Source organism: Myxocyprinus asiaticus, chromosome 3 (assembly GCF_019703515.2).
Source record: "Myxocyprinus asiaticus isolate MX2 ecotype Aquarium Trade chromosome 3, UBuf_Myxa_2, whole genome shotgun sequence".
Classification (NCBI taxonomy): Eukaryota; Metazoa; Chordata; class Actinopteri; order Cypriniformes; family Catostomidae; genus Myxocyprinus; species Myxocyprinus asiaticus.
Window position 1 is genome coordinate 11,406,538 of NC_059346.1, and position 27,770 is coordinate 11,434,307.

The 27,770-nt window shown below is 39.1% G+C and overlaps 1 protein-coding gene across 2 annotated transcripts in view; it reads right to left on the bottom strand.

The window, feature by feature from the left end:
- Positions 1–25,920, bottom strand: part of LOC127425400 (kremen protein 1-like) — a 116,893-nt gene extending 90,973 nt beyond the window's left edge. For both annotated transcript variants that reach the window (XM_051671400.1, XM_051671391.1), the window contains exon 1: positions 25,694–25,920. In XM_051671400.1, coding sequence (XP_051527360.1) covers positions 25,694–25,769 — 76 coding nt within the window. In that variant the 5' untranslated portion in view covers positions 25,770–25,920. The remainder of the gene's footprint in view (positions 1–25,693) is intronic.
- Between the last annotated feature and the right edge of the window lie 1,850 nt (positions 25,921–27,770).

Consider the following 27,770-nt stretch of genomic DNA (forward strand, 5'->3'; position numbering starts at 1 on the left):
GTTTAGGCCTATATGTTGTTCTTAAAGACTATTAAACACAATCTTTCCTCGTCTGATTCTACTTTCGAAGTTTTTGCAGACAAGCATTGTTCACTTTCCTATTGTTGTATTCACCACCCTTTTTTTCTCCTGGTTTTTGGGTAAATAACCTCCTGATAATCTTATCATTCTTTGTTACCCCATTCTGGTCCACTTACTCGACAGTCCCTCGCTAAAGAAACACCATATGAAATGTGTATCAGCCTTTCATGAATGGAGAAGCAGACAATCTGCAACAAACAAAAGCAGCAACACAAGATACACAACCATCAACAAGTCCTTCCTTTCTCCCAAAACCTGCTCCAGTTCATCTGCTCAGAGATACAGAGAAGAATAAAAGAGTGGAGAAACAGATGGAGAGGGAGGGAGAGAGAGAGAGAGAGAGAGAGAGAGAGAGAGAGCGCAAACAAGAGAGGCAGAAGGCGTGAGAAAGAAAGTCCAGGGCATCCTTGTGTCCTCCATGAGAACGAGATCAGTTTCAGGGATCTATTGAGAACGTAGAGATCCAGTTACATGGCACTAAGAGTGACCTGCTCAAATTGGACCTGAGGAAGCACTCTACGGGTCCGCTGTTGAATAGACCCCATTCATCCCTAATACATAGAAAAGAGTCTATGCCAGCACTCAGATAAGATAACCAGCCATTGAACCCTGCTGGTTTCTAATACTCATTGGAAAGCAGTAAGAAAAACCCATAACATTGTCTGAGGTGAGGGTGAGTGATATGACCAAAATCTTGGTATGAGTAATTTTGTATCATGGTAACATATGTGTTACAATATGGTTTCATTGCAACTTTTATCAAGCCTGTTCTCATGAAAATTATGTGACAGTAGCGACATTTTTGCACAATGATATTGTCTGGTTCCTTACAAACAAGTACCTCATGGCAGTTCTGAGGTGAAATGTCCACTGTGTGGCGCTAAAAGCGAGTTAAATTTTCTCCCAAACAGATGAGGTTTTTAAGTTTAATTCTCCATAGAGTTTTAAATCAACAAAACCTACAAATTGATTCTACGATGCATCGCGATTCTTTCTCCTACAACTCTGAATCGTTTCTTAAAAATTCAGAAGTGAATCTGAGTTCAATTTAAACTGTGGCAGTGCAGTGTCGCTAATGTGCGAGCCAGAGACAGAGTGAGATACTAGAAACAAATGGTTAGATGCACATATACTAAAGCCAAGCTCATACTACAGTGGGCAGTGGTGGCTCATCAGTTAAAGCTCTGGGTTACTGATCAGAAGGGCAGGGGTTCAAGCCCCAGTACTGCCAAGATGCCACTGTTGGGCCCTTAAGCAAGGCCCTTGACCCTATCTGCTCCAGGGGCACCATATCATGGCTGACCCTGCACTCTGACCCCAGCTTAGCTGGGATATGTGGGGAAAAAAAGAATTTCACTGTATATGTGCAAAATGTGTGATAAATAAATGTAATTATAAATTATACAGAACTGATCGCAGACTGGATGTATCAACCACATGACCATCGTTCCTGACTGAAAGATTTGTGTCACTTTACTATCACGTGAATTGTGGAAAGGAGAAGCAGACATCTGCACTCTCACAGAAGTTTTTGTCACTGTTGTTATACTGCCTCTAGTGTTTATTTCACCAAAAAACTGCTAAGATATGTACAACGAGCCACATAATTTTTTGTTATTGTTACAAATATGGCTCAAGTTGAGGGGGTATGCCATCCCCTTGTTGCAAGAAATACCAAAAAGCATCCCCCTTGTAAAACCACCATCCCCCCTTTCCATCCCCTTTAGATCAATTGTGTCATGTATTACATAGAACTAATTATGCAAGTAAAATATTAAATTTTCTACATTTGATAACAGACTTTAAATAAGGGTGATTAGCCGGTCAGAATTAGATTTCGACGTGTGAGGTTGCCAGATTTCTATAGGTGAAATCCCACAATTAGATCTTGACACTTGTACGGTTTGGAAATATTCTGCCAGGGTGACGCTTTAGTCCCGCAATCTGGCAACCATGAGTGCGCGAGCGCTCTCCACAGCGAAAAGACGTTAGATTTCTGAAAACACCGACAAACAGGTACGTCGGAGCTTAGCGATGGGTTGATTTGTTCTTCCTAGTGTTCACATGAAACTTACGCCACTGAAGGTAATGCAAGTTTTCAAAAGTTCCATGCAAATAATGGCCAGTTCAAGGAAATATTTTGTCTTTCATTAAAAAGAAGATATCAGAAGGTAAGATGTTGCTATGACGAGTGTACAGTTACAACATGTACATGTTTTTAGTTCAACCAATTTTCAGGGTTTCGCCCATAAAATGCTTTTGTGTGTAGAACAACTTTTTTTACGCCACTGTTTAAGCATGCTTCATAGAAACAGCCCAAACTTCCTTTATAGTTCATTTATTGGAGTAGAAAAAATGCGTGTCTGTGACAGTGGCCGAGCGATCTAGAAAAAAGCATTTTTCATGATCTTAATGTGGATTCTTTTCACAAAATGTATCATAAAATACAATAACGGAGGGTAACAGGTGCATATTATGGCCATGTGTCCTAAGTGTCAATGAAATGATGCTCATTTTTGTCCAGATCTATTAAATAAAAAATACATAACAAAATGCAAGTCACACAAACCATTTACTTGAATACACCTCTTCTATGATGAACATATTTTCAATTTCTGAGTTTAAAGTCATATTGATATTTCTTCTCAGGCTTAAATTAAAAAATGTCATGAGGTGTCCTGAGACTGTAAAAAAAAAGTATCATTAAAAGCTGAAATTCCTGAAAAAATAAATGTTGGTATGACTAATGCAAAATAATCTTGTAATTTTATTTACAAAAAAAAAAAAAAAAAAAAAAAAACAGTGAAACAATTGTGTTCTAAAATATAATTCAAATTTAAAAATGCTTTTGTCCACCAAATCAAAGTCACTGGGTGAAACCAACATGATGGTAGCCATTGTTGACCATAAAAACCATAAAACAGAGCGGACACCTTTAGACCCTAAAGACTGAGTGTGAAGTTTTAAAATCTGATATTCATTTTGACATTTTTATGAAAAGGCACATTTTGTTCAAGTCATGTGGTGGAACCCTGAGAAAACTCCTTGATATTCTTGTCTCAAAAAATTTATAATATTTATAAAAAATATTTTTTTACCTTGAAAAATGTGTTTGAAACTTTTTGGAAATTAATGATTAGGTTGTTTATACTCTCATGTATTCAAGGTTCAAAGAAAGTATTATAAAACCTTTTACTTGATGGTTCCACCGCATGACAATTGAAAGTTTTTCAAAAAAGTATGAAACCAAATTTGACACAAAGATTACATTTCTGAGAACATGTTTTCTCCATGTTTTAAACTAGATTTTTTTAAAGATTTCTAATTTTAACACCTTGGACAACCTTATTTGTCAATGACCGGCAATACCCACACGCTGTTTGACTACAGCCGGCTGCCAAACACTCACATGCGTACTGTATTTATGCACGTGCTATATAGAGTGCTCATGTATTGTGATAAATGCAGCTGCGCATTTGAACAGTCAAATGAGCTTCTTGGTCAAATCTGTGCAATGTGCAAATGCAGCCTAACAGACCTGCTGCTGTCCATTATAGGCCTACCGTTCATTTTTATCAAACAGCAACACTGTCAAGAAAAAGAAAAGTGTTTGATTTTTCAGTCAAACACTGAGTGCATTGAATCAGTATCAATGTATTTATAATAATCACACAGTAAAGTTTTTTTTTCTTTCTTTTTTTTTTTGCATTAGATTACATTTTTAATGTTTTTATTTTATGCTTTTTTTATTTTTATTTGCTGCTGTTACAGAAAAACTTAAAGCACTGTTGACTCTTTATTTTATTACTTTATTTTATCAATGGCTTTTGAATAATTACTTTAAAAAGCTTGAAGCAATATTTACTTAAGAAACACTTGAAGGCTACCTTCTTTTAATTTAATTTGTTAATATTAACTTTAAACTTTTTAAATAAAATAGTTCTCATTAGTATATTTATTGGGATATGTTTGGGATGCAGCAAAAAAAACACACTATAAAGGGGTGCCATAGTTTAAAAAAGTTTGGAAACCACTGCCTTTGTCCTGTGGCATATGGGTTTTGCTCATCCATGCTCAGATTCAAAGAAAACAGAGTATAAAAATGTCAGTGACTACAAGACTTTTTCTCAAATTTATTGTTGGTATAATTTTGCCTTTGTAGGGCAGCAGGATATAATCAATACAGCAGAATCTCTAACCACTTTACTGAATAGAAAACAAGAACCTCAAAAAAGGGTTTAAAGGCTCTTTAAGTTAAATTTAGTTAAATCAAACTAAGTTTCCTAGCTGAATAAAAATGTTTAAATCTTATTTAATTAAGAGTTAGCTTGAATTGCAAAACACAAAGTGATTTATCCAAACCACAAATATCTGACCCTCCACAATGCTCTTCCTGTTGTTCCATGTCACAGTTTTTCGTGAAAAGAAAAAGGAAGGTGACAATTTGCTTCTTTGCCACAAAAAGTCTTTCTGGGCTTTTGAGCAAGTGGATTCGGGGAAGGACAGCCAGACGGTTTTATTTTTTGCCCTTTTCTTCTTCCTTTAGAACATTCTGGCTGGTGGAGGAGAACCAAAGTCAACGTTCACATAAAAGTGAGGGAGTTCACAGGACAGGTCACGTCCCTCTCCGTGGCAATTCAATATCCTACTATTTAGTTATTGGTCATGGCTTTTGAAATCATAGCTGTACAAAACACCACATAAGTACATGCTTGTTCTTTTGAAAAAGTTCAGATTTGGTCTACGAAAATGTGGGAACGTTAGAGGACTTCCTTCTGAAAATAAACAGTTAACACAAAGGCTGTTGCACAATTCATAGCATTTAGGGCTAGACTATATTGAATGTTTTCAATATATTCACATTGATTTTGCTAGCAATATAAAAATTAGCCACATTGTGAAAATGGCAATGATTTTAATGCACTTTTTATTTAGCCGTTAAGTTTCCTAGACTGTGCCATTAGACTATGATCCTTCCTTGTTTCACAACTTGCAAGTACACTGTAAAAAGTATTCCAAACTCTGATTCAACATTAATTTGTTTTATCTCAGAAATCTTCATAAAAGTTTTTGCATAGCATTTGTCATGACCAGACTATTTTTCCTAAATGTTTTACTTTATTATACTTCATTAATTTCTATGACTCTACTTGGCTACAACTCCATAAAAAAATATGAAAATCAAGATATAACAAAAACAATTCTCAATATATATATACACCGATGAGCCAAAACATTATGACCACTCACAGGTAAAGTGAATAACATTGATCATCTCCTAACATGGCCACATGTCAAGGTCTGGGTAGATTAAATTATAAGCGAACAATCAGTTCTCGTAGTCAACGTACTGAATGCAGGAGAAATGGGCAGCAGTAAAGACCTGAGCAACTTTGACAACGACCAAATTGTTATGGCCAGATGACTTGATCAGAGCATCTTTGAAACAACAAGGCTTGTGCTCCCAGTCAGCAGTTGTGAGTACCTACCGACAGTGGTCCAAAGAGAGACAAACCACAAACCGGCATTAGGGTTTTGGGCACACAAGGCCCATCGATGCACGAGGGCAACAAAGGCCATCCCATCTGGTCCGCACCGACAGAAGGTCTACTGTGGCACAAGTCACAGAACATTTTTATGAAGGTTACAGGAGGAACATGTCACAACACACAGTGCATCACACTGCGTAGTGAGTCAGAGTGCCCATAATGACCCCTGTCCACCATCGAAAGCGCATACAATGGGCACGCAAGTGTCGGAACTGGACCTTGGAGCAGTGGAAGAAGGTTGCCTGGTCCGATGCGTCCTGTTTTCTTTTACATCACTTGGATGGCTGTGTACATGTGCGCCGTTTACCTGGTGATAGCACCAGGATGCACTGTGAAAGATGACAAGACACGTGCCACCTACCTAAACATCGTTGTGGACCAGGTATACCGCTTCATGGCAATGGTATTCCCTGATGGCAGTGGCCTCTTTCAGCAGTATAATGCACCTTGCCACACTGCACACATTGTTCGGGAATGGTTTGAGCAACATGTTGAAGAGTTCATGGTGTTGCCCTGGCCTCCAAATTCCCCAGATCTCAATCCGATTGAGCATCTGTGGAATGTGCTGGACCAGCAAGTCCGATCCATGGCGGCACCACCTCACAACACACAGGACTTGAAGGATCTGCTGCTAATGTCTTGGTGCCAGGTACCACAGGGCACCTTCAGGGGTCTTGTAGAGTCCATGCCTCAGTGGGGTCGGTGCAGTTTTGGCAGCATGCAGAGGACCAACAGCATATTAGGCAGGTGGTCATAATGTTTTTGCTGTGTATATAATCTCCATAATATTCTATATACAGTACATATACTTTTATATATATATACAATTAAATTATACAAAATTATATATAAAATGATAGATTATAGATTACATTTTGTTTATTTATTTTGCCCAGCCCTATTAGCAACTCCATGGAGTTTGTCAACTATCTGCTGACTTTACCCCGAGTGAGAGAAGCCCAAGTGAATAGAATTGCAGTATTACAGCATTCTGAAAGCACTGGCCTTACTACACGGCCACACAAAGGATAAAAAGCCCCTAAAAACTTTCAAAGAATCGTTTACAAAAGTCTTTCATCTTATTCTGCCTCTAGAGTGTACTGGAATAACCCATTATAAAACCCACTCGCTTTTAAAAGAGCATTTGCTTTTATCGGCAGTGTAGATAACTACACTGGCCTTGAGCGTACAGACAGATGTGGTTGGATGGTGGCACTATTGTTTGTTTTAGCTGTTCAGCCTTTTATATCAAAGCACTGCAGCAGTACTAGATATAGATTTTAATTTAGCCCAAACAAAGTTGTTTGGAAAACAATTATCATCGTTTTAGCATCAAATACACAGGCGGAGGCACAACCTCGGCTAATGCACCTGTATGGCTCTGTAGATGGATACAGCTCAATGGACAGAGCAGCAGGAGCGCAAAGCTGTGAGTTTAAGAGCTTGAGTTTTAAGAGCTTTGCGCCCCTGCTGCTCTGTCCATTGAGCTGTATCCATCTACAGAGCCATACAGGTGCATAGCCGAGGTTGTGCCTCCGCCTGTGTATTTGATGCTACTAAACCAGATACTTCAGATGCGTCGCTGGGACTTGTCAGTAATTCAACTGAGCCAGTGAGAAACAAGGCGTGAGAAGCAGAAACCATTTGAATTCATCACAGAATTCTACATGACCACCCTTGAATTGTAGTATTGAACTATAGTAACACTAACTGTACTTAAATAGATTGATAATAAATATTATCATATCACTACTTCAGCTCTATTAAGTTTGTTATGGGCTACATTAGGGGAGTGAGGGAATATAATTCATTTTTATTACAACTTATAAATATTTATATTGTGTATTTATTGTTTTTATGTGTGTTTAGAGTAGGTCTACTGTTCATAATTACAAAAATGCCATAGTTTGTTTTATAGAAAATGTGTTATATCTAACCATGGTAGTGAAGAAGATCCATGTTTCCATGTGTTTACTATGGTCTTGTTATAAATACCACTGTTAAAACTATAAAAAAAAAACTAATAAAAAAACTAATTAATGAATGAATTAAAATTTTCAAAAAGGCAAATGTAAAATTTATTAACAAAACTTAAAAATTATGATCAAATTAAGTAAATAACAAATATTAGTTTTGTGCTTTATGTTTTTTTTTTTGGTACAACAAAGTTTCCACTTTCAAATTATGTCACATAATTGGGGGGGGGCTGGGGTAAGGGAATGAAGTAGGGGGGTGTTCATCAAAAAAAGGTTGAGAACCACTGCCATAGAAGAAAAACACAGTCCAAGGCGGCAAGCACACGGCTGGGCTGGAGCAAAAAACGAGCAGAACACAAGACCGACAGGACGACACAACAAGACAAACTGGTACAGGACTGCGCACACGAGGAGACTAAAAACGGAAAGTAATCAACAACTCAACAGGTAGGGCAGGTGAGACAAATTAACTGATAATGGGCAAACAAGTAATCACAAGAAGTAATCACATTCACATAAACAATGAGGAGTATAATTCGGTGCTTGCAATTTTAACTCCATTGATGTTTAGGTTTAGGATTTGGGAATGGGTTAATAAAATATGCAGTCCAGTTAGCTGTATTACATCATTTACAACTAAATATACAACTTGCATTTGAAACCACTTTGTGGACATTTCACCTGAAAACTGTAACTCACACGAGCCCATATGTTCAACAACACTTCCAGCTTCAGCCACTGGGGGCAGTGATTTGATTTTCTATAAGCTCAGATTGATTTCAAAAGTAAAACTTTCGACCTGCTGTTGTTGAATTCACACAGTGTGATCAGTCTGTGTTTACACACTTTTGAATGCTGCACATAGTTTGTATAAATGTATTTTCACAGGATTTGCACCCAAGATCAGCTTCATCGCCTTTCTGTGAAAATGTGCCAACGATAACAGGCATACAAAAAATTAAGAGGCATGCATTTGGGATGTACTCAAAACTGACTAATCGGTGGGTTGCTTGAAAAAATAGCTGACTATTTTTAAGATGGTTAACCTTAGCGAACTGGATGCGTTTCTTAGGGCAGTGTTTCTTAATCCTTTCCTGGAAGACCACTAAGACTACACATTTTGGATGTCTCCATTATTTGACACACCCAATTCAATTCATGGAGCACTCTACTAATTAGCTAATCAGTAGAATCAGGTGTGTTAGATAAAGGATACATCCAAAATGTGTTGTGTTAGGGGCTGTTTACACGACAAAATTTTCAACTAAAACGGCTGTTCATTTACATGACAATGGCGTTCTGGGGCCTGAAAACGCAAACGTTTGAAAATGGGTTTCAAAGTGCAAGTTTTTGAAAACGATGCCGTTCTCTTCTCCGTGTAAACATACAAAAACGCGAATTTGTGAAAACGATGACGTCATGCGTGTTAGATCCCGTGTACACAAGACCTCTCTCTCCGTCAGAAGATATCCATATATCAGAGTTCTGTCTGATATCCAAAACCAGTCAACATCAACAGCTTGTTATGTTAACTTACTCTCTTACAGCCCAAGAGTCAGCAGGGGGAATACAGAAGAAGGCAGGAGACGAAGTGATGGTAAAAATGAGCAGAGTTTATTGAATAATCTTTAGAGTTCAGTCTATAGGCATGTGCGCGAGACATTCAAAACTACAATGGCGGACTACAGGACTGTGTTTGTGCTGCTCAAGATTTTGAGTTTACTGACGCTTCTCCAGCAAAGTGTAGATTTACTGCATCACTACTACGACCAGCGATCGCCATCTTCATTGTTTGTATTCACCGCTCTGTGGAAGAATGCTTATGTGCGCAGGCACATAGTGTTTCTTTACAAAGTGACATCGCCAACTACTGGCCTGGAATGCATAATACAGCCTTTTTAGTCATTTTCACGAATCCGTGTGAACGGGGATCGTTTTGACAACGTTGTCGTTTGTACGCAAAACTTTTCAAAAACGCAAAGGAAAAACGTTTCCATTTTTAGTACATTGTTGTTGTGTAAACTTACCATTAGTGGTCTTAAGACAGAGCACAATGAAATGGTACAGGATGCACAATGTGACATGGTTTTGAAAGCTGAATTATTTTTAAACTGACACAGCATTCGAAAAACCCAACAATTGTGACGGGAAACTAAAAAAAACAGCACAAGACATGATGCAGCAGCCAAAGACGTCCATCTGAATGTGAATGGTTGTAGTGATGGTGCATTCCAGGGTATGAATTAAAAGGAATATTCTGGGTTCAATACAAGTTAAGCTCAACCGACAATTTGTGACAATGTTGATTGCCATAAAAATTTATTTAGACTACAAAAAGCAAAAATCTGGGTTACAGTGAGGCAATGAATGGGAAGTGAATGTGGTCAGTCTGTTTAGCCAAAAGACGTAAACAATATGCGTTAACATTATTCTTGTCCTTTTCGTCACAAAGTTATATCCAATTTTACAACTTTGTTGCCATGGCGACGTAATGCCGTAAACCCTAAAACGGCCACTTGTATTAAACCACCGCAGCTAAAAATACCAAAACTAAAAAAATCAAGTAATTCGCTGTTGGACGGCTAGTTGACCGTTGTGATCCATACCTAGCTCACATCCACGTACACTTCCTGACACGGGTACAACTGGCTATATTGATAGCTTAATACCCTGGTGTCCTGCACTGCCCCATTGAATTAGACTGGGCTATGGCAAACTTCACAATTATAAGCCATCACTCTCTTGCATCTTTCTCTTTCTTTCTCTCTCGCTCTCTCTCTCTCCCTCGCGCTCTTCACACAGCTATCATTCCTGTCAGGTTTTATCAGGTCATTCAAAGACCATCAGGAGTTGCTCACATCAGCACTGGGCCTTATCGCACTGCAAGCACTGAGCAATCATTCCCCGACAGCTGCATCACAGACAGGTGACGAGTGACAGTATGGATTAAACAAGTGCAAGCCTTTCAAATTCTCCCAGGAACATGACACTTTACAAAGAAAAACAATCAAAGCTGTAATCAAACATATATGTTCCGTGTTTATGAGTGTGTGCCTCTGAATATCAACATAAAATCATCAGGCCTCATTCATGAAACATGAGCAGAACGAATTTCTGTGTAAATCGTTCGTTAAAAAAATAGTACGTAACTAGTTGCATTCAATTCAATTGCGACAATTTACACAAGAATGGATTTACAATTTACAAAGAAATTAGTTCTGCCCGTGTTTCATGAATGATGTCAATCAACTGCAGACTTGGAGGACGGGAAGGGTTCAACTTCACAGTATGGATGTACAAAACTACATATTTAAAAAAGAAATTGACTAGTTAGTTGGTCTGAATGATAAGTCACGTAGGCGCATTCTTTGTTCAAAAGTAACTGGACAGAGTGCTACAGAATGGAACAGAACAAGAGGGTCTCCAGACACAAAGACTATTTTCAACTTGACATGTCACCCAACACAGTGTAAAAACGCAATGCTAATAACGCAAGTGATGTTGAAAAAAGACATGACGCAACAGCCAAAGACAGACTCTGAATACTTATTTTTAAGAATAACAAGAATATTCATTTTCAAGGACAACGATAATTCCACCATGAAGTATGGTGGATTTGTTAGAAAAGAGGCGTTTTGGTTGTTTCAGTGGTGGTGCTTAGAAGGTGATGAATTTAGAGAAACTTCTCAAAGAGGGTTTTAGCGTGCTGACAGTCCACCAGTTACTGTTATTGACTACGTTTACATGGACACCAGAAAGCGGCTTATTGTGAGAAAGCGATTTATTGCGAGAAACTCGCATTCCCGTTTACATGCACTGTAAAAGTGGCATACTCTTTACTCCTGTATACATGCGGCTCGGTCAGAAGGCAGCTTTATCCACAGCAATGTAATTTCCCTGTGACGCTTGTGTTAATAACAAACAAGGCATCGCTATTTTATTCTCCGTTGCTTCAATTTATTTCCAGATATTCCAGAGTTGTTGCTGTGATTGTTTCTTAAACTTTCTATCACGACCTACAGCGGAACTGCACTGCAATAGTGGGGATTTCCTCTTACATAAAACTCTGGGAATCCCCCAGTGTACGAGCACATATACACGGACAAGAGGGACAGTCGATATTTTACATTGGTGTGTATAAATGGGTATAGTTTATGTGCTTTCCCCACTGTACTCCCAGAAATGTTAAATTCTTTCCGCTGTGTTGACTTGTTGTTGGGTTCCATTCCAGAGTATGTGAGTGGAGTGGAGTGGCAACAATTTCCCCTCCGTGCACAAAGCATTGTATAATCTCTCCACTCCAGCTCCACTCCAGGCTGTCTGTTTCCCGATCCTCACTCGCTCCATGCTCCCTGATAGAAGAAACCCCGCTCTGTGTTTGCTCCATGACAAATAAAATATAATTTTTATAATTTCAGTATGTTTTAAATAGGGATGTGCTCGGTTACCATTTTTAATATTAGGTTAACCGCGTGGTTAGGTCATCGGGACATGGGAATAAAGAATATTTATTGCAGTGGATATGTGTCAAAGACTACTCGTAATAGCAGTGAATAAAGTGCACAGTGCAATCAGCCTACATAGCACAATACAATACATAAAATTACTAATATTAAAGTCAAACAAATATAATCAAATGGTCGCTGCCTATATGTGAGCTCTGCCCGGTGAGGTTCACTTTTCTGCGAGGCAGCGAACTCCAGTATTGTCATGTGCATGGAGTTATACTGCTGCGGTTTAATAGTGTATAAGTATGCATGTAAGAGCAAAAGAGGAAAGTTATCATTTATCAAGCACTGAAACTTTGAAAAACAACCTGGAATCTTGTTTAACAGTGTAACAGTCACATGAAGTCTGCTCTCCATTATGTACTTCTTCAGAATGCAGCAGAATAACTGAAACAGAACACAGGTGTCTCGAGATGCATTTATAACTACTGAAGTTCTTTTTAACTTGACACTGTTGTGTCATGCAGCAGTACTGCACAAGACACTGAAGGAAACAAAAAACAGCAAGATGCAGCACAACGATGAAAGATGACTGTCCAGCGCATGTTTACAGTATAGAAAAAACAGCGCAGATGCACGCAAAACATGTGTGAACAGCCACTGACTCGCCTTATATTTGAAAATCTGATGCAAACACAGCCTGAAACCCAATGGTTTGACGGATCCCGTCGGGCTCATGTCAGGTTAATGGTGTTTAAATCTGTGCTTTACATGTGAATTCTTGCTGATATTTAGTGGAATGTGTTTTGTTCATGATGGAGTGTAAGTTGAGCGCTCTTGGAGTGGAAGAAATCAACAACGCTCTGACTTTCAAAAACTCCGCTCCTCACTCAAGGCAAAATCATGTCACTACACTCTTCGCTCCGCACACATACTCTGCTCAATCCTATGGTGTTGTTATCCGGTCTGTTCATGCACATGTGCACTCCTCAAAACCTGTTAGAATGTCGCTTAAAAGTTTACACAACCACATAAGCCGTGTTTTCCGGGAGAAACCTGGGTGTGTTAAACAGATTTTTCTTAATCCCTTAAATGGTGTATGGAAATTTACATGTTTCAGAACGCTGCTTACTGCAAAAAACCCAGGAATAAACCGTTTTCTTAAGTGCATGTAAACGTGGTCACTACTGTTAGCATACTGAAGCACAGCACACTGTTGTTACGCTAAAACCCTAAAAGTTTGGTTCTCTAAATTCATCCCCTTAAAATCCCACCACTAAATAATACTTAAAGCTAAAAACAAGAAAAAAAAATCTAGATAAACTCACCTGTTGACATCACTTATTTAGTTGTTTGATGACTAGTTGACCATCCTGACAGGAGGATATAGCTGACCTTTTAACCTGTATAATGGACCCTACAGGACATCATTCAGAGGTCAACAGGAAGTTGGTGAGTGGATGGCATGGGCTGTTATATCCTGAGCCAAAATAAATGACCATGGAAGGACTCTGAGGTATTCTCTCGCTCGCCAACTTTACAAAAGCACCATCCAAATTCATGTTTATAAATATGGATAATTTTTTTAACTAGGTATCACAGCATGTTTGAATACCATGATGGTGGTTAAGAAGCAGATCTCAATCTCTCTCCCACTGTCTGTCTCTCTCCCCTTTCACTGACCTTTGGATACTTCTGAGAAAATAACAGTGTCAGATAAAGCTATATCAAAACACCAGAACTGCTGTGTAGAGAGCATAGAGAAATAAAAGAAATGCTGATTTGAGACCAGTGTTGCCTTTTTCCCTAAACATAAATTGCATTTGAATGTAAAATAGGATCTGGGTGACCTGATGATTCAAACTAACTACATAGGTGGTGGTCAAGTAATTAACACAAGGGATAGCACTAATTAAAAACTGAATTTTCATTTTGGGGTGAATTATCTTTTCAACAGCACATTTCAGCATCTTTTAAAAGGAAAGATTTGTAGTCTTCACTATAGGGGAGAACATTTTTGAGAAGGTTTAAGCAAGCAGCAGGTACAAAACGAGAGCACCTAACTATCCTTATCCCTTAACTATGACCTTTGACACAGAGTCTAACATCAAACAACAGAGAATGCAGCACACATGACGGCCATAAATCTCTTGTGTACAGCCACATTCCATCTTAAATCTAAAACTACTTCTTTACACTACTAAATGTAATAATAAGGTAAATCTTATTTTATAATAAATCTGTTGTTCTTGATGTATTTGAGCTTTATGAGTTGAGGTACTTAAAACCTAAACCAATAAAACCACCCTATAAGTAATCGATATGACCTATGCACTATAATACAAGACATCTGAAGTGATACAATCAATGTGTGCTATATCAGAATCAGAATCAGAATCAGCTTTATTGCCAAATATGCTTACACATACAAGGAATTTGTCTAGGTGAAAGGAGTTTCCAGTGTACAACAATACAAAAACAATACAAAAACAGCAGCAAGACAGAGATAATAATAAAAATAAAACTCATTTTACACATACGTACAGACACACACATACATACATACATACACACATACACATGGGTAGTGCAAATCTAATACAATCTGTTATGTACAGTGCAAATACAAATCTGTTATGTACAGTGCAAATGTTTTTTGTTTTTTTTTCAGAGGAATGAAATGGCAGAAGAGGTTGGATGTGTTGGATAAATATAAGAAAGACTAAACGGTGTATTGCACATAGTTATTGCTCAATGGGGCAATTTAACTGTTCATGAGATGGATAGCCTGAGGGAAAAAACTGTTCCTGTGCCTGACGGTTCTGGTGCACAGAGCTCTGAATCGTCGGCCAGAAGGCAACAGTTCAAAAAGGTAGTGGGCAGGGTGAGTGGGGTCCAGAGTGATTTTTCCAGACTTTTTCCTCACTCTGGAAGTGTACAGTTCTTGAAGGGGGGGCAGGGGGCAACCAATAATCCTCTCAGCAGTCCGAACTGTCCTTTGTAGTCTTCTGATGTCTGATTTCGTAGCTGAACCAAAACAGACAGTTATTGAAGTGCAGAGGACAGACTGAGTGACTGCTCAGTAAAACTGTATCAGCAGCGCCTGTGGCAGGTTGAATTTCCTCAGCTGGCAAAGGAAGTACAACCTCTGCTGGGCCTTTTTCACAATGGAGTCAATGTGGGTCTCCCACTTCAGGTCCTGTGAGATTGTAGTGCCCAGGAACCTGAATGACTCCACTGCTGCCACAGTGCTGTTTAGAACGGTGAGGGGGGGTCAGTGGTGGGGTGTTTCTCCTAAATTCCACAATGATCTCCACCGTTTTGAGCGTGTTCAGCTCAAGGTTGTTTTGACTGCATCAGACAGCCAGCTGTTCAACCTCTCTTTTGTATGCAGACTCATCGTCATCTCGGATGAGGCCGATGACAGTGGTGTCGTCGGCAAACTTCAGGAGCTTGACAGAGGGGTCCTTGGCGATGCAGTCATTGGTGTAGAGGGAGAAGAGTAGTGGGGAGAGCACACATCCCTGGGGGGCACCAGTGCTGATTGTACAGGTGCTAGAAGTGAGTTTCCCCTGTCTCACAAGTTGCTGCCTGTCCGTCAGAAAGCTGGTAATCCACTGACAGATAGACATGGGAACAGAGAGTTGGTGTAATTTATTCTGGAGTATAACTGGGATGATGGTGTTGAAAGCCGAACTGAAGTCCACAAAAAGGATCCTTGCAAATATCCCTGGTCTGTCCAGATGTTGCAGGATATGATGCAATCCTATGTTGACTGCATCATCCACAGACCTGTTTGCTCGATAAGCAAATTGAAGGGGATCTAGAAAGGGTCCAGTGATGTTCTTCAGGTGGGCCAACACCAGTCTCTCAAATGATTTCATGACCACAGACGTCAGGGCGACAGGTCTGTAGTCATTAAGTCCTGTGATTTTTGGTTTCTTTGGGACAGGAATAATGATTGAGCATTTGAAGCAGCATGGAACTTCACACTGCTCCAGTGATCTATTGAAGATCTGTGTGAAGATAGGGGCCAGCTGGTTAGCACAGGATCGAAGACACGCTGGTGAGACGCCATCTGGGCCTGAAGCCTTCCTCGTCTTTTGTTTCCGAAAGACGCAGCTCACATCATCTTCACAGATCTTAAGTGCAGGTTGAGTAGCAGGAGGGGTTGGAGGGGAGTTGCAGGAGGTGTTGGTGTTTGTGTGAAATGAAGGTCAGAGTGGGTGTGGGGTGTGAGATTGGGCCTTTCAAATCTGCAGTAGAACACATTCAGGTCGTCAGCCAGTTGTTGGTTCCCTACAGGGTTGGGGGTAGGAGTCCTGTAATTTGTGAGTTGTTTCATGCCACTCCACACTGATGCAGGGTCATTAACTGAAAACTTGTTTTTCAGCTTCTCAGAGTATCTTCTTTTAGCCACTCTGATTTCCCTGTTCAGTGTGTTCCTGGCCTGATTGTACAAGACTTTATCCCCACCCCTGTAAGCATCCTCTTTGGCCTGACGAAGCTGCCTGAGCTCTGCTGTAAACCATGGTTTGTCATTGTTGAACTTTAAATAAGTCCTAGTAGGAATGCACATATCCTCACAGAAACTGATATATGATGTAACAGTATCTTTGAGCTCGTCCAGGTCTGTGGCTGCAGCCTCAAAAACACTCCAATCCGTGCAATCGAAGCAGGCTTGTAGTTCCCGCTCTGCTCTTTACAGTCCTTACTACTGGCTTGGTTGATTTTAATTTCTGCCTGTAGGTTGGAAGAAGATGAACCAGACAGTGATCAGAGAGTCCCAAAGTTGCTCTAGGGACAGAGCGATATGCATCCTTTATTGTTGTGTAACAATGATCCAGTATGTTCCTGGCTCTGATGGGGCATGTGATGTGCTGTTAGTATTTGGGCAGTTCACGTGTGAGATTTGCTTTGTTAAAATCCCCAAGAATAATAATAACTGAGTCCGGGTATTGTTGTTCCATGTCTGTGATTTGATCAGCCAGCTGTTGCAGCGCTGTGTTCAAACACGCGTTTGGTACGATATACACACTCACCAGAATAAACGAGGAAAACTCCCACGGCGAGTAGAAAGGCTTACAGTTACTAAAGAGCACTTCCAAATTAGGACAGCACATCCTCTTTAACGTTGTTACATCTGTACACCAACTTTCATTGATATACAAGCATGTTCCACCGCCTCGTTTTCCCCGTTAACTCCGCGATGTGATCCCCTCTGAACAGCTGAAAGCCCGGCAAATGTAACGCGCTGTCCGGAATGGCTTCACTCAGCCAGGTTTCTGTGAAGCACAAGGCAGCAGAGGTTGAAAAGTCCTTGTTTGTGCGGGTGAGGAGATGTAGTTTGTCCGTTTTGTTAGGAAAAGAGCGGAGATTCGCTAAGTGAATACTCGGCAGTGCTGTTCGAAATCCATGCCAACGGAGTTTGACCAGCACACCGGCTCGTCTCCCTCGCCTGCATCTCTTGAACAGCAGAGCTGCGCCTCCAACTAAAATGTTTAGCAAAACGTCTGAATATTTGAAAACTGGGAAAAGACTGTATGGTACATGCTGTCGAATGTTCAGCAGTTCATCTCTGTTAAAACTGACTGGAAAAAGATTACTAAACACAGGAAAAACAAACAAAAACAACAAAAGAACTGAGGAGCTCCATACCGAGGCAACCATCCGCAGCGCCATTCAATATGAACAGAATTAAATTTTGTTCGTTATTCACTCTCAAATCGAACTGAATCATTAATAAAGCACTGAAATAAAATATGGCAACTACATCAATAACATGGACCAAACATCATGAGACCCTAACCTAGCGACAGAATTTTCATTTTTGAGTGAACTGTTCCTTTAAAAAAAGTTTTGATTTTAAAAATGCAAGGACCCTTATAATACCAAACCACCTAAACATGTGTTCACTCACACATATACCTAATATATCTGTATCTGTATCTGTGGTGCAGCAGTGGTTAGCGGGGAGTCCTTCATCTAATTTAGCAACAAAACTACCCACATCAGAGCCTGTCATTTCAGTGGGCATTCCTTAGGTCCCTACATTTCCCAGAAATCCTTCCACCCATTTCCTGCCAGCATATCCTCACATTTACACACAACAGGCTGTAATTACCCACCCAGCTGATCCAATCCAGAACCAACCACTGAGAAACATGGAACACAAAGATGCCTCTGTAACCAAGGGTGAAACAGAATACTGACCACGCTGCTCCTCTGGACAGAGACAGGGCTTGTGGTCAGCTCTATCAATCCATGCCTCTGACTCTGTTTCTATAGCAGAAAACAAGCTGACTAAACCTCATGTGTTAATGGCAATACTTGAATAACCAAGCTCAGCTGGGATAAGATGCAAATCAGCTTTAATCCTCAAAAGGCCCAAGCATTGACATTGATTATGTATTTTATTTTATTTATTTCAATCTTAAAAGAGTTTTTAGAAAGCATACATTTTGGAGGGGGTGAATTTTGTGTGATTTTAGAAAATAATGGCAGTAAATTGGAAATCTTGATAACTTTAGGTTGGGGTGAATACTGTGTGGTTTTAGCAAGAAGTAACATTCAACATACATTTCCCCCCAGCAAAACTGTTGTGATACAGTTCAGATTGTAAGCTCCCGTTGTGTATTTTTATTTTTATTTTTTACCATGTTTAATAAAAAAATAGGTATTATTTAATTGCTTTAAACCAACATTGCAATTGTGCTACACTGGGTCTCTGAGGGTTAAAGTTAATTCACTGAATTTTGAACCTTTAAAACATTCAAAGGAGAGAAAATCACAAATGAGATATCTTTAATAGCTCAACTTTTCCTCCTAGACAGCAGTGAGATTTAACTGAAACATATTGAGACATTTGCTCCCAAGAAAAAGATAGTAGTCTCACATGTATCTCCTTTGAGTTTCAGAGAAGATCTCAACAATTATGATTTGAACTATGCTCAGATTGTCTAATAATAAAAAAGTTAAAAATCAAAGTCAGTATGAACTTGAATATTTTTCATAAAATGCTTCCTTTGCCTAATTTTGTGAGATACACTATCAATATTAACTTGACACTTTATATTCTAACTGTATGTCTCAATTGCTTCTTAGCATGCATGTGCAACCGGTCCTGCTCGACCCGCTCCGAAAGGGATTTGAACCAGTGTCTCAGGCAGGTGCGCTAACGAGGAGGCTAAAGGCTACAGCCTCTAGCGTCAGTCGCTAGTGCGCCTGTTGAGGTCAGGGGAGTGAGATTTACATACTGCACAGCTACCTACCAGCTGGCTCCTGTTACACTCACCCCCCTAAACCTCACTCCCATCCGGGTCACGGCACCACTGCAACCGGTCCTGCTAGACCGGTGTGAGGTTTACATACTGCACAGCTACCTACCAGCTGGCTACCGTTACACGTGGACGTTGCATTTTGGCCTCGCTATACACAACGCATAATTTCAATTCATTTAAACCGACTGATCTCAGTTCAGGAGATTCTGTTCGGTCAGTAAAGGGTTCAAAGCACGGAGTCATGTGACAAAACAACATGGTGCTAACCACAGCGAAGTTTGTCTCTGGGTGAAATGCCAACAAAACTACATCTGGTAAGAATTACGTTTTTGCATTGAAACCTGTTTGAGTCTAAAGAATAGAGTCTCTAGTTTCATCCGATATGCCATTTTTTACATTTGCCCAATTTGTCGTGACACGCCACACTGCTAAACACAATGTATATTAATGTGTACTTCAGTGCATTTTTTCCTTAGAAATCCCATATGTTCTGTGAATTATCACATTGACAATCAATGTGTTCATCCTAAAACTGAAATTTTTTTGCTTTCAGAGGCTTTATATGGAGTTAGGATGAAAATAAGATGCATTTCGAACTGTTCTGAGACTAGTGCAGACAGACAGCACACTGGAGCTTAAGTCATTCACTAAATACAGAGCAAGGGAGCATCCGATAGCTCTCTATGCAGCTAAGTGATTTCGATACAAACTTCCTATCAAAAGTTCAGTTTCAGGCTGCAGATGATGTTTGGACCACTCAACAAGTTTGGCAGACATGGGACAATGGTAATCAGTACATAGATTCTGAATTTATCATGTAGAATTTTATTTTAACATGGTTGACAGTAATTGGATGATGCTGGCAATTACTTTGAATCAAATTGAATTATGCTAATTTCTGATGTCTGTAACGTCTCGAAAACATGAATAACCAACACTCCTGAAAACATAATAAACAACTTGATTTAAACAAAACAAATCTAACTTTTTATAGCTTGTTATTATTTAAAATTTCACAACTTTGTTCTGCTGTCCACATATGCTGCCATTTGCTCTAGAAAAAGAGCAAGTTTTTTTTCTCAGTAAAAAGGAATCAGGTCTCAGAAGGTTAAGGAATCTTAGGAGAAACATCTGAAAATAAGTTGATATTCAAATGAAGCATAACTTAGAATGCCATTTAGTCTTATTATCTGTTAAAGAGCAACCTCTAAGAAAGCAGAGCATAATCTTATGAAAATTATGTGACTGTGGTGACATTTTGGCAAAATGATATGGCATTGTTTATAACAAGCATTGCGGCGGTTCCGATGTGAAATGTCCACTCAGTGACGCATAAGGCTAGTTAAATTTTCTTCCAAACAAATAAGGTTGTTACAGTTAAAGCTCTAGCAAGTTTTAAATCAACAAAACCTACCTCCCTACCCTAAACCTTAAATATAATCCAAACCGATAGTGTCATAAAAGCAAAGTGTTACATGGAAAGCACAATTACCGAAGCAGCCATGCCATTTTGTGATGCGTCTATGACCCTTTCGGCTCATGTGTTGACTTGTAGTCCTTTGAATCGCAAGAACAAGGTGCTATCAGTTGAGCTAATGCTCAACATGATCACAGTTGAACAAGCTTATAAATGTAGTTAGTTATGTCATTTAAACATTAAACCGCTCTGCCTTACAAGTCATATTTTTTTAGATGCCATAAGATAGCATTGTGTGTGGAATAGGCAGAAAAGTTAGCCCTTATAAACTGATAATATGCAGTTTTACTCTTTATTTATGTGAAAGGGAATAAAAGTAATTGTTGTTTTAGCACCTCTAGTGTTCATTTCACCAGGGACGCAATATGTATTACCAGCCACATAAAAATCATTTTGCAAAAATGTAGTTATGGTACCATGTTTCTATGAGACCAGGTTGGAGCAATAACATTTTCCTCTAGGATGAGAAGGTAACTTTTGATGCTGGTTTACAGAACTATACATGCATTCACAAAGGCTTACACACTCACACAAACATTAATGTAAACATGCCAAGACAAGCATGTTTCGCAAGAAAAACTGGTCAAAGCTTCAAAATGCTCTCAGCAGCATTTTTGCAGTTGAACGGTACAAGGACAATCAAAAGGGCAAAATAAACTGTAATCCATCCAAAATAAATCATCCCTATTTAAAGTCTAAAGAAAAATAGGTACTGTATGGTCATAAACTCAGTACAGAATGAACTCAGCCCAGTACTTCGCAAACAAGTATGTGCTACATTGAGAACAAGTAAAAAAGAGGAAGTTGTAAAGGGGTAGAGAAAGGTAATAAAGATGCTTCCCTTGCCCACATTTCCGACCACCTGGGTACTGTTTCCCTCCCGGCCCATACTTCACTCTCAGAGACGCTTTGAGTGAAGAGACACATGTCAAAGTGCAGGCGCTGCTCTCTAAAACTCACTGCCATGGAAAAAAGGAGGAGAAAAGAGAGAGATACAAAGACATTGAGGCGAATAAAGACAGAGAAGAAGAGGTAGCCAGCAATGGCAAACCACCGAACAGCAGGCGAAAAGGGGGTAAATGATCCCAGAACTGATGAAGCTCTGGTATGTCAAACAGACTCTGGGGAAATCTGGCAACAAATGAATCTTAACACTTTCAGGGCATCAGAATTCTCCATCCTCTAATACAATGATGCATGGCGCAGGAATATAATATGTAAAAACCTCTAAGAAATATAAACCAATTTTTTAGTATCAAATGATACTAGATCTTTGCCAAGAAACATAACAGCCAAACCGAGGAAATTAGGAAACATCTGAGAGGTTGCGTTCTGAAAATCCCAGGCATTTCATCTACATCTTCAAAATAGATGGGAATCCAAGAGAATTATTGAACTGTGGCAAAAGGTCATTTAAGTCTCTGTAGATTACTGTAAATGCTGATGTAAGCGATCACACACACTTAGGAACAAAAAACAACTTTAAACATTAAGTGCTGATTATGATCAGAGATCTCATTTTGGATAACTTCACGTTCATTTTCTTGCGTTTGCTCAGGACCTATAAGCCATATGGTGCTTGCTTCGCCTTTTAAAAAAGATGAAAAACGAAATTGTCATGACAGGCGAGGCATGATATGGATTTAATAACTTAAGCAAAATTACTGACGCTTTGAAGTCTTCGGTTTGCCCTTTAGCCATAACCATTCCATTCATTTTTACAATCAGCACATTCTGTTTTGATAGAAAAACACAGCAAAACAAGTATCACCAAGTCCACAAGTAACTGCAAAAATGTGGGGAGAAAATAATAACACATCTGTCTTGCCATCTGCAATGGAATCTTCAACAGACATGAAAATGACACCATAAACGGGTCCTTCTAGTGCTTTCTGGCAACCACCTGGCAACAACATTCCAGCTAACTTAAACATACCAGCTCTATCAACTAAACCCAAACCCAGTTTACATGATTGTTTTAAGGTGACATCCTTTAAAGATGTTTAAAAGCAAAAGGAGGGGAAGCATTATGAGTAAAAAATATAAAGTCACCAAGAAATAAATAAGTCACCCTTTCTGAGGACAGCAATAATGATGCTTTTCTCGCAGTTAATGAAAAATTAGAGATGCCAAGCATGCTCTCTCTCAAACATCTCTGACAGTCATTTATCCTGCAAAATGAGTCTGCACATGTTTCATCATTCACACAATTCAATTCACACATCTCATCAGACACAAACAAGATCAACAAGTGCCTTTTCACTCAACAGATATCAATAACAGATTTGCAGAAAAATATAACTGAAGTTGAGAATGAGAGAGCAAGAGATGTAGGGGGTCTTACAAATGATTTTTGTAGCTTTTTGTAAGCTATTAAGTGTATTTATTCTATAAAAAAAAACAGCTGGTATCAATAGAGCAACATACAGTACACTATTACATGCAATTCAACATATCCTGCAAGCGGAAATATTAATAAATATGGGGTAAAGTGTATAATATCCAGAGGAAAACTCTTGCTTGGTCTAGATAGATACGTAGATAGATGGATAAATGTATATACAGTCAGACATAGAAAAACAGACATAGACAGATTGGATAGATAGATGGATGGAAAAAAAGCTACTTGAATCTGAATATATATATATATGAAATTAGTTTTGTAGCCAAAAATATAATTGTGCCACCATATTAATTTATATCATTACAAAGTTTTTTAAATTGATGACTTGGACCAAATAATAATGAAAAGCAGCCAATAAGTGCCCAACATAGATGGGAACTCCTTCAATACTGTTTAAAAAGCATCCCAGGGTGATACATCAAGTTGGTTGAGAAAATGTCAAGAGTTCATGTCTGCAAATTCTAGGCAAAGGGTGACTACTTTGAAGATGCTAAAATATAACACAGTTTTAATTTATTTTGGATTTTGTTTAGTCACAACATAATTCCCATAGTTCCATTTATGTTATTCCATAGTTTTGATGACTTTACTATTATTCTAAAATGTGAAGAAAAAAAATTATACTAAAGAATAAGTGTTTCAAAACTTTTGGCCGGTAGTGTATGTATGTATATATACAGACAGACAGACAGACAGACAGATAGATAGACAGATAGATAGACAGATAGATAGATAGATAGATAGATAGATAGATAGATAGACAGATAGATAGATAGATGGAAAAAAGCTAACTGAATCTGAATATAGATAGATAAACAGACAGACGGATGGACGGACGGACGGACGGACCGACGGACGGACGGACGGACGGACGGACGGACAGACAGACAGACAGACAGACAGACAGACAGACAGACAGATAGACAGATAGATAGATAGAATAACTGTTTTCAAATGTAAAAAATAAATAAATAAAAACAAACAAAAAAAAAAACACGTAAGTCAGGATGCCAATCAAAAGCCTGAGTTATTATTATAAAAATCCTCGTGGAAAGCAACTTTAAATACATTATTAATACATAGGTACAGATGGCAGTGTAGCAGTGCTTACGCATCGCCCAGATACTTTAACCTCTCATTTGAATCAAAGGCTGTAATTAAGACACACACAAAAAATGTAAAAGAGAGCATGGGGGATTTGATTTTGAGACTTGAAACAACACAGATTACAGCTTACACTGTTTGCACAAACTAGAACGCTCCCATTAAACGCAACGCGAGCACTTGCAGTACATAGCTTCGTTGTTAATGAACGCGTTTAGTTCTGTGGCTTCGCGTCCCGCCACTCGCATAAACAAAGCCTTTGATTGGTCGACTGGGTGGCGGCGTCAGGATTCCATCTGGAACTCTAAAAGACGCGTCGCGCTCGCTTGCAGCTGGAAGCGTTCTAGATAGTTGCGTCGCGTTGCAAGCAGTGTAGTAGATGGGGAGAACTTTCCGTCATCTGGTCGTTATTAATAAATTCAATGAACATTGCTTTGGGTAGGGTTTCGTTTAAAGACGTAATACGGTTCATTATGTGTAGCTGAAAGCTTCACTAATGGTGTTTGTCCGAAGCTGAAGATATAGGATGTGTGACACAATAAAACGTTTCAAGTTCACAGCGGGGACAGAGATGCGTGAAATTCTGCATATAAAACGTTACCAGATTTGTGGTTTCTCCATGAACATTATCTATTGTTTAGCTTTCTACTACCGTGTATCTGATGAACAGATCATGAGTTGCCCATAAATAACAAGATGAAGCACTTCTCGTTGTTTTAGAGAAAAACCAAAAAACACCCAATATTGAGCATCAATGGCAGAGTAAATCTGTCAGAAAGAGGTAGCTGGAGCTTTTTTACGTTATACCAATGTTGCAAAAACGATATAATTAGTAAAGGAAGACCCTAAGCGATCGTTCACAAATAATTACAATAGTTTCCGCCAAAATAGCCTACATAGTTTGAGTTACTGTTATTAAAAAAACAAAGAACAAATGTGGTAGTTATATTAACCAAGCACCACTATCAAATAAAGTCAATTAAAACGCCTATAACATTTTTGTAAAGGAATATGTAAGCCTACCTGTCCTGTAAAATTGTAAGTCATACAAACACGGCGATGTGGGAAACAACGCGTTATCATTTTGGAATCAGAAAACTGCAGTGAAGCTTAAAATCAGATTTTTTTTTTCTTCTTGTAATTATTTAGTGCAAAATGGATTGTGTGATCAATAAACAAAAAACGGGACAGAAAAGATGACAGAACGCACGGCAAGCCGATCGATGCTCATCTCGCGAATGTCTCATTGCGCGGTGATCGCGATGCGCTACGATGTAACACGCGTGACTGTGCGATGCAATAATGCAACAATCAAGTCATAAAAGAGCCATTAACATACACACAGTTACAAGTCATAAAAGTTGTAAAACTAACCCGTATCGAACTGGTTAGAAGTTGCCGCCGTAAGCCAGCTAGCGAGGAGCAAAGCAGCGATTCTCCAAGAATCCATCGCACTTCTGTGGAATAAAGAGATCTGAACGCCTTCGCTTCTCTCTTCTCGCAGGTGAACTGATTTGAGCACAGTCAGGTTGGAGATGGCGCAGCGAGGGCAGTTGAATGAAAGGAAACCTGGGGAGCGTCCGCGTTAAGAGCGTCTTAACTTCTAAGCAGATCAGCGCTGCCCCCAGACACACAGAAGATAGCAGAAAAAGTAGGGATCCTATTTCAAATCATGTGACAGGAAATCGGGGCAATGGATTCAACCTGTCCCAAGCATGGGGTATATACCTGTGGCGCACTGTGGATTGGACAGAAATGTTAATAGCTGTTTGGAAGTGCACACAGTGTTAAGAAAATAACATTTTGAGCCTTTTAAGTATTGCCACTATATGCAGAAATATGTGACATTGTCATTAGATAGATAGATAGATAGACAGACAGACAGAAGGACTGTTGGATATATAGATAGACAGACAAACAGACAAAAGAGCAATAGCAAAATTGCTATTTTTAATCATCCTCCTTGAAGACAGACAGAAAGATAGACAGACAGACGGAAGGACTGTCAGATAGATAGATAGATAGATAGATAGATAGACAGGCAGATAGACAAGCAGAGAGACAGGCAAACAGACAGACGGAAGGACTGTCAGATAGATAGACAGACAGACAGACAGTCAGATTATTCATTTATCTTACAGCAAAATTGCAATTTTTACCATCCTCCTTGAAAAAAAGACAGACAGACAGATAGTTAGAAAGACAGACAGACAGACGGGAGGACTATCAGAGAGATAGATAGACAGGCAGAGAGACAGTCAGATAGATAGACAGGCAGAGAGACAGACAGAGACAGACAGACAGAAAGAGAGACAGGCAGACAGACACACAGATAGACGGGACTGTCAGATAGATAGATAGATAGATAGATAGATAGACAGACAGATTCAACAGCAAAATTGTTGTTTTTATTATCCTCAATGAAGACAGACAGACAGACAGACTAGACAGACAGATAGATAGATTTTTATTAACCTTATAACAGAGCTGCTATCTTTATTGTTCTTTTTGAAGAAATTATGTATAAAAGTGAAATCAATTTATAATTGAAATAAACAGGCTGTGGATGTTTCATAATTCCTATGTAATTTATTTCATCATTAGGTATATTATGATGAAACATATTGTAGATTTCTATGTCCAAAATAAGATAAAGTTGACAACCCTTTTTAGGTGGTTAATGAGGCTTCATACTGGAACATAAGCATCATTTCAATGTCATAAATTCCAGTCAACAAAACAAGCAACATTAGTTCAGCAGAATGTCTCTCTCTAGTGGGAGAACATGTGAATGGGTCCATTCCATCAGTCTCCAGAGCAGAGCATAGAGAGGACAGCAGCCATAACAGGCATCTTCAATGATTTTATCCACCACTAAAATTAAAACCATCTCGCCCAAAACCCCAAATGGCTTGGTAAAAATAGCACTGTGCCTGCTGCCTTTTTTAAAGTTTGAAAGGATTTGGTTGGATATGAAAGGGACCATGTAAGCGGGTGAATCATGAGTCGGATGGTCTGACGTCACAGCAATTACACTTGCTGAGGAACCTATCAATAGGTACTATATTCACTGCCTGAGTAGAAATCCTTGTTATAGAGTGTGAAATTAAAAATGTGTCATTGTTTGTGTTTTTCAGTTAGCCTAGACTTCAATGACATGCCTTCCAGAAACATGATAGGTTTTTGCTCAGGCATTACAAATGGTTACCCCCATGGGGACTTGATTTACCAGGCGGACTCAATTTATCATGACAACGGCTCCCCGAGAATTGGTGCTCTCTGCGTTTTAAAGACAGGGGTTTTGAAACATTATTCACATCAGGTGTGCTTCATCCACCACTGTGGAAACGAGGCTTATTAACTATGCACCTATTCTTGCTCACCAGCCCACTCCTGTTGTGAGCCTGGCTGAAGGACAGCCCTAAGAGGCGGGGCGATGATAACGAGAGGG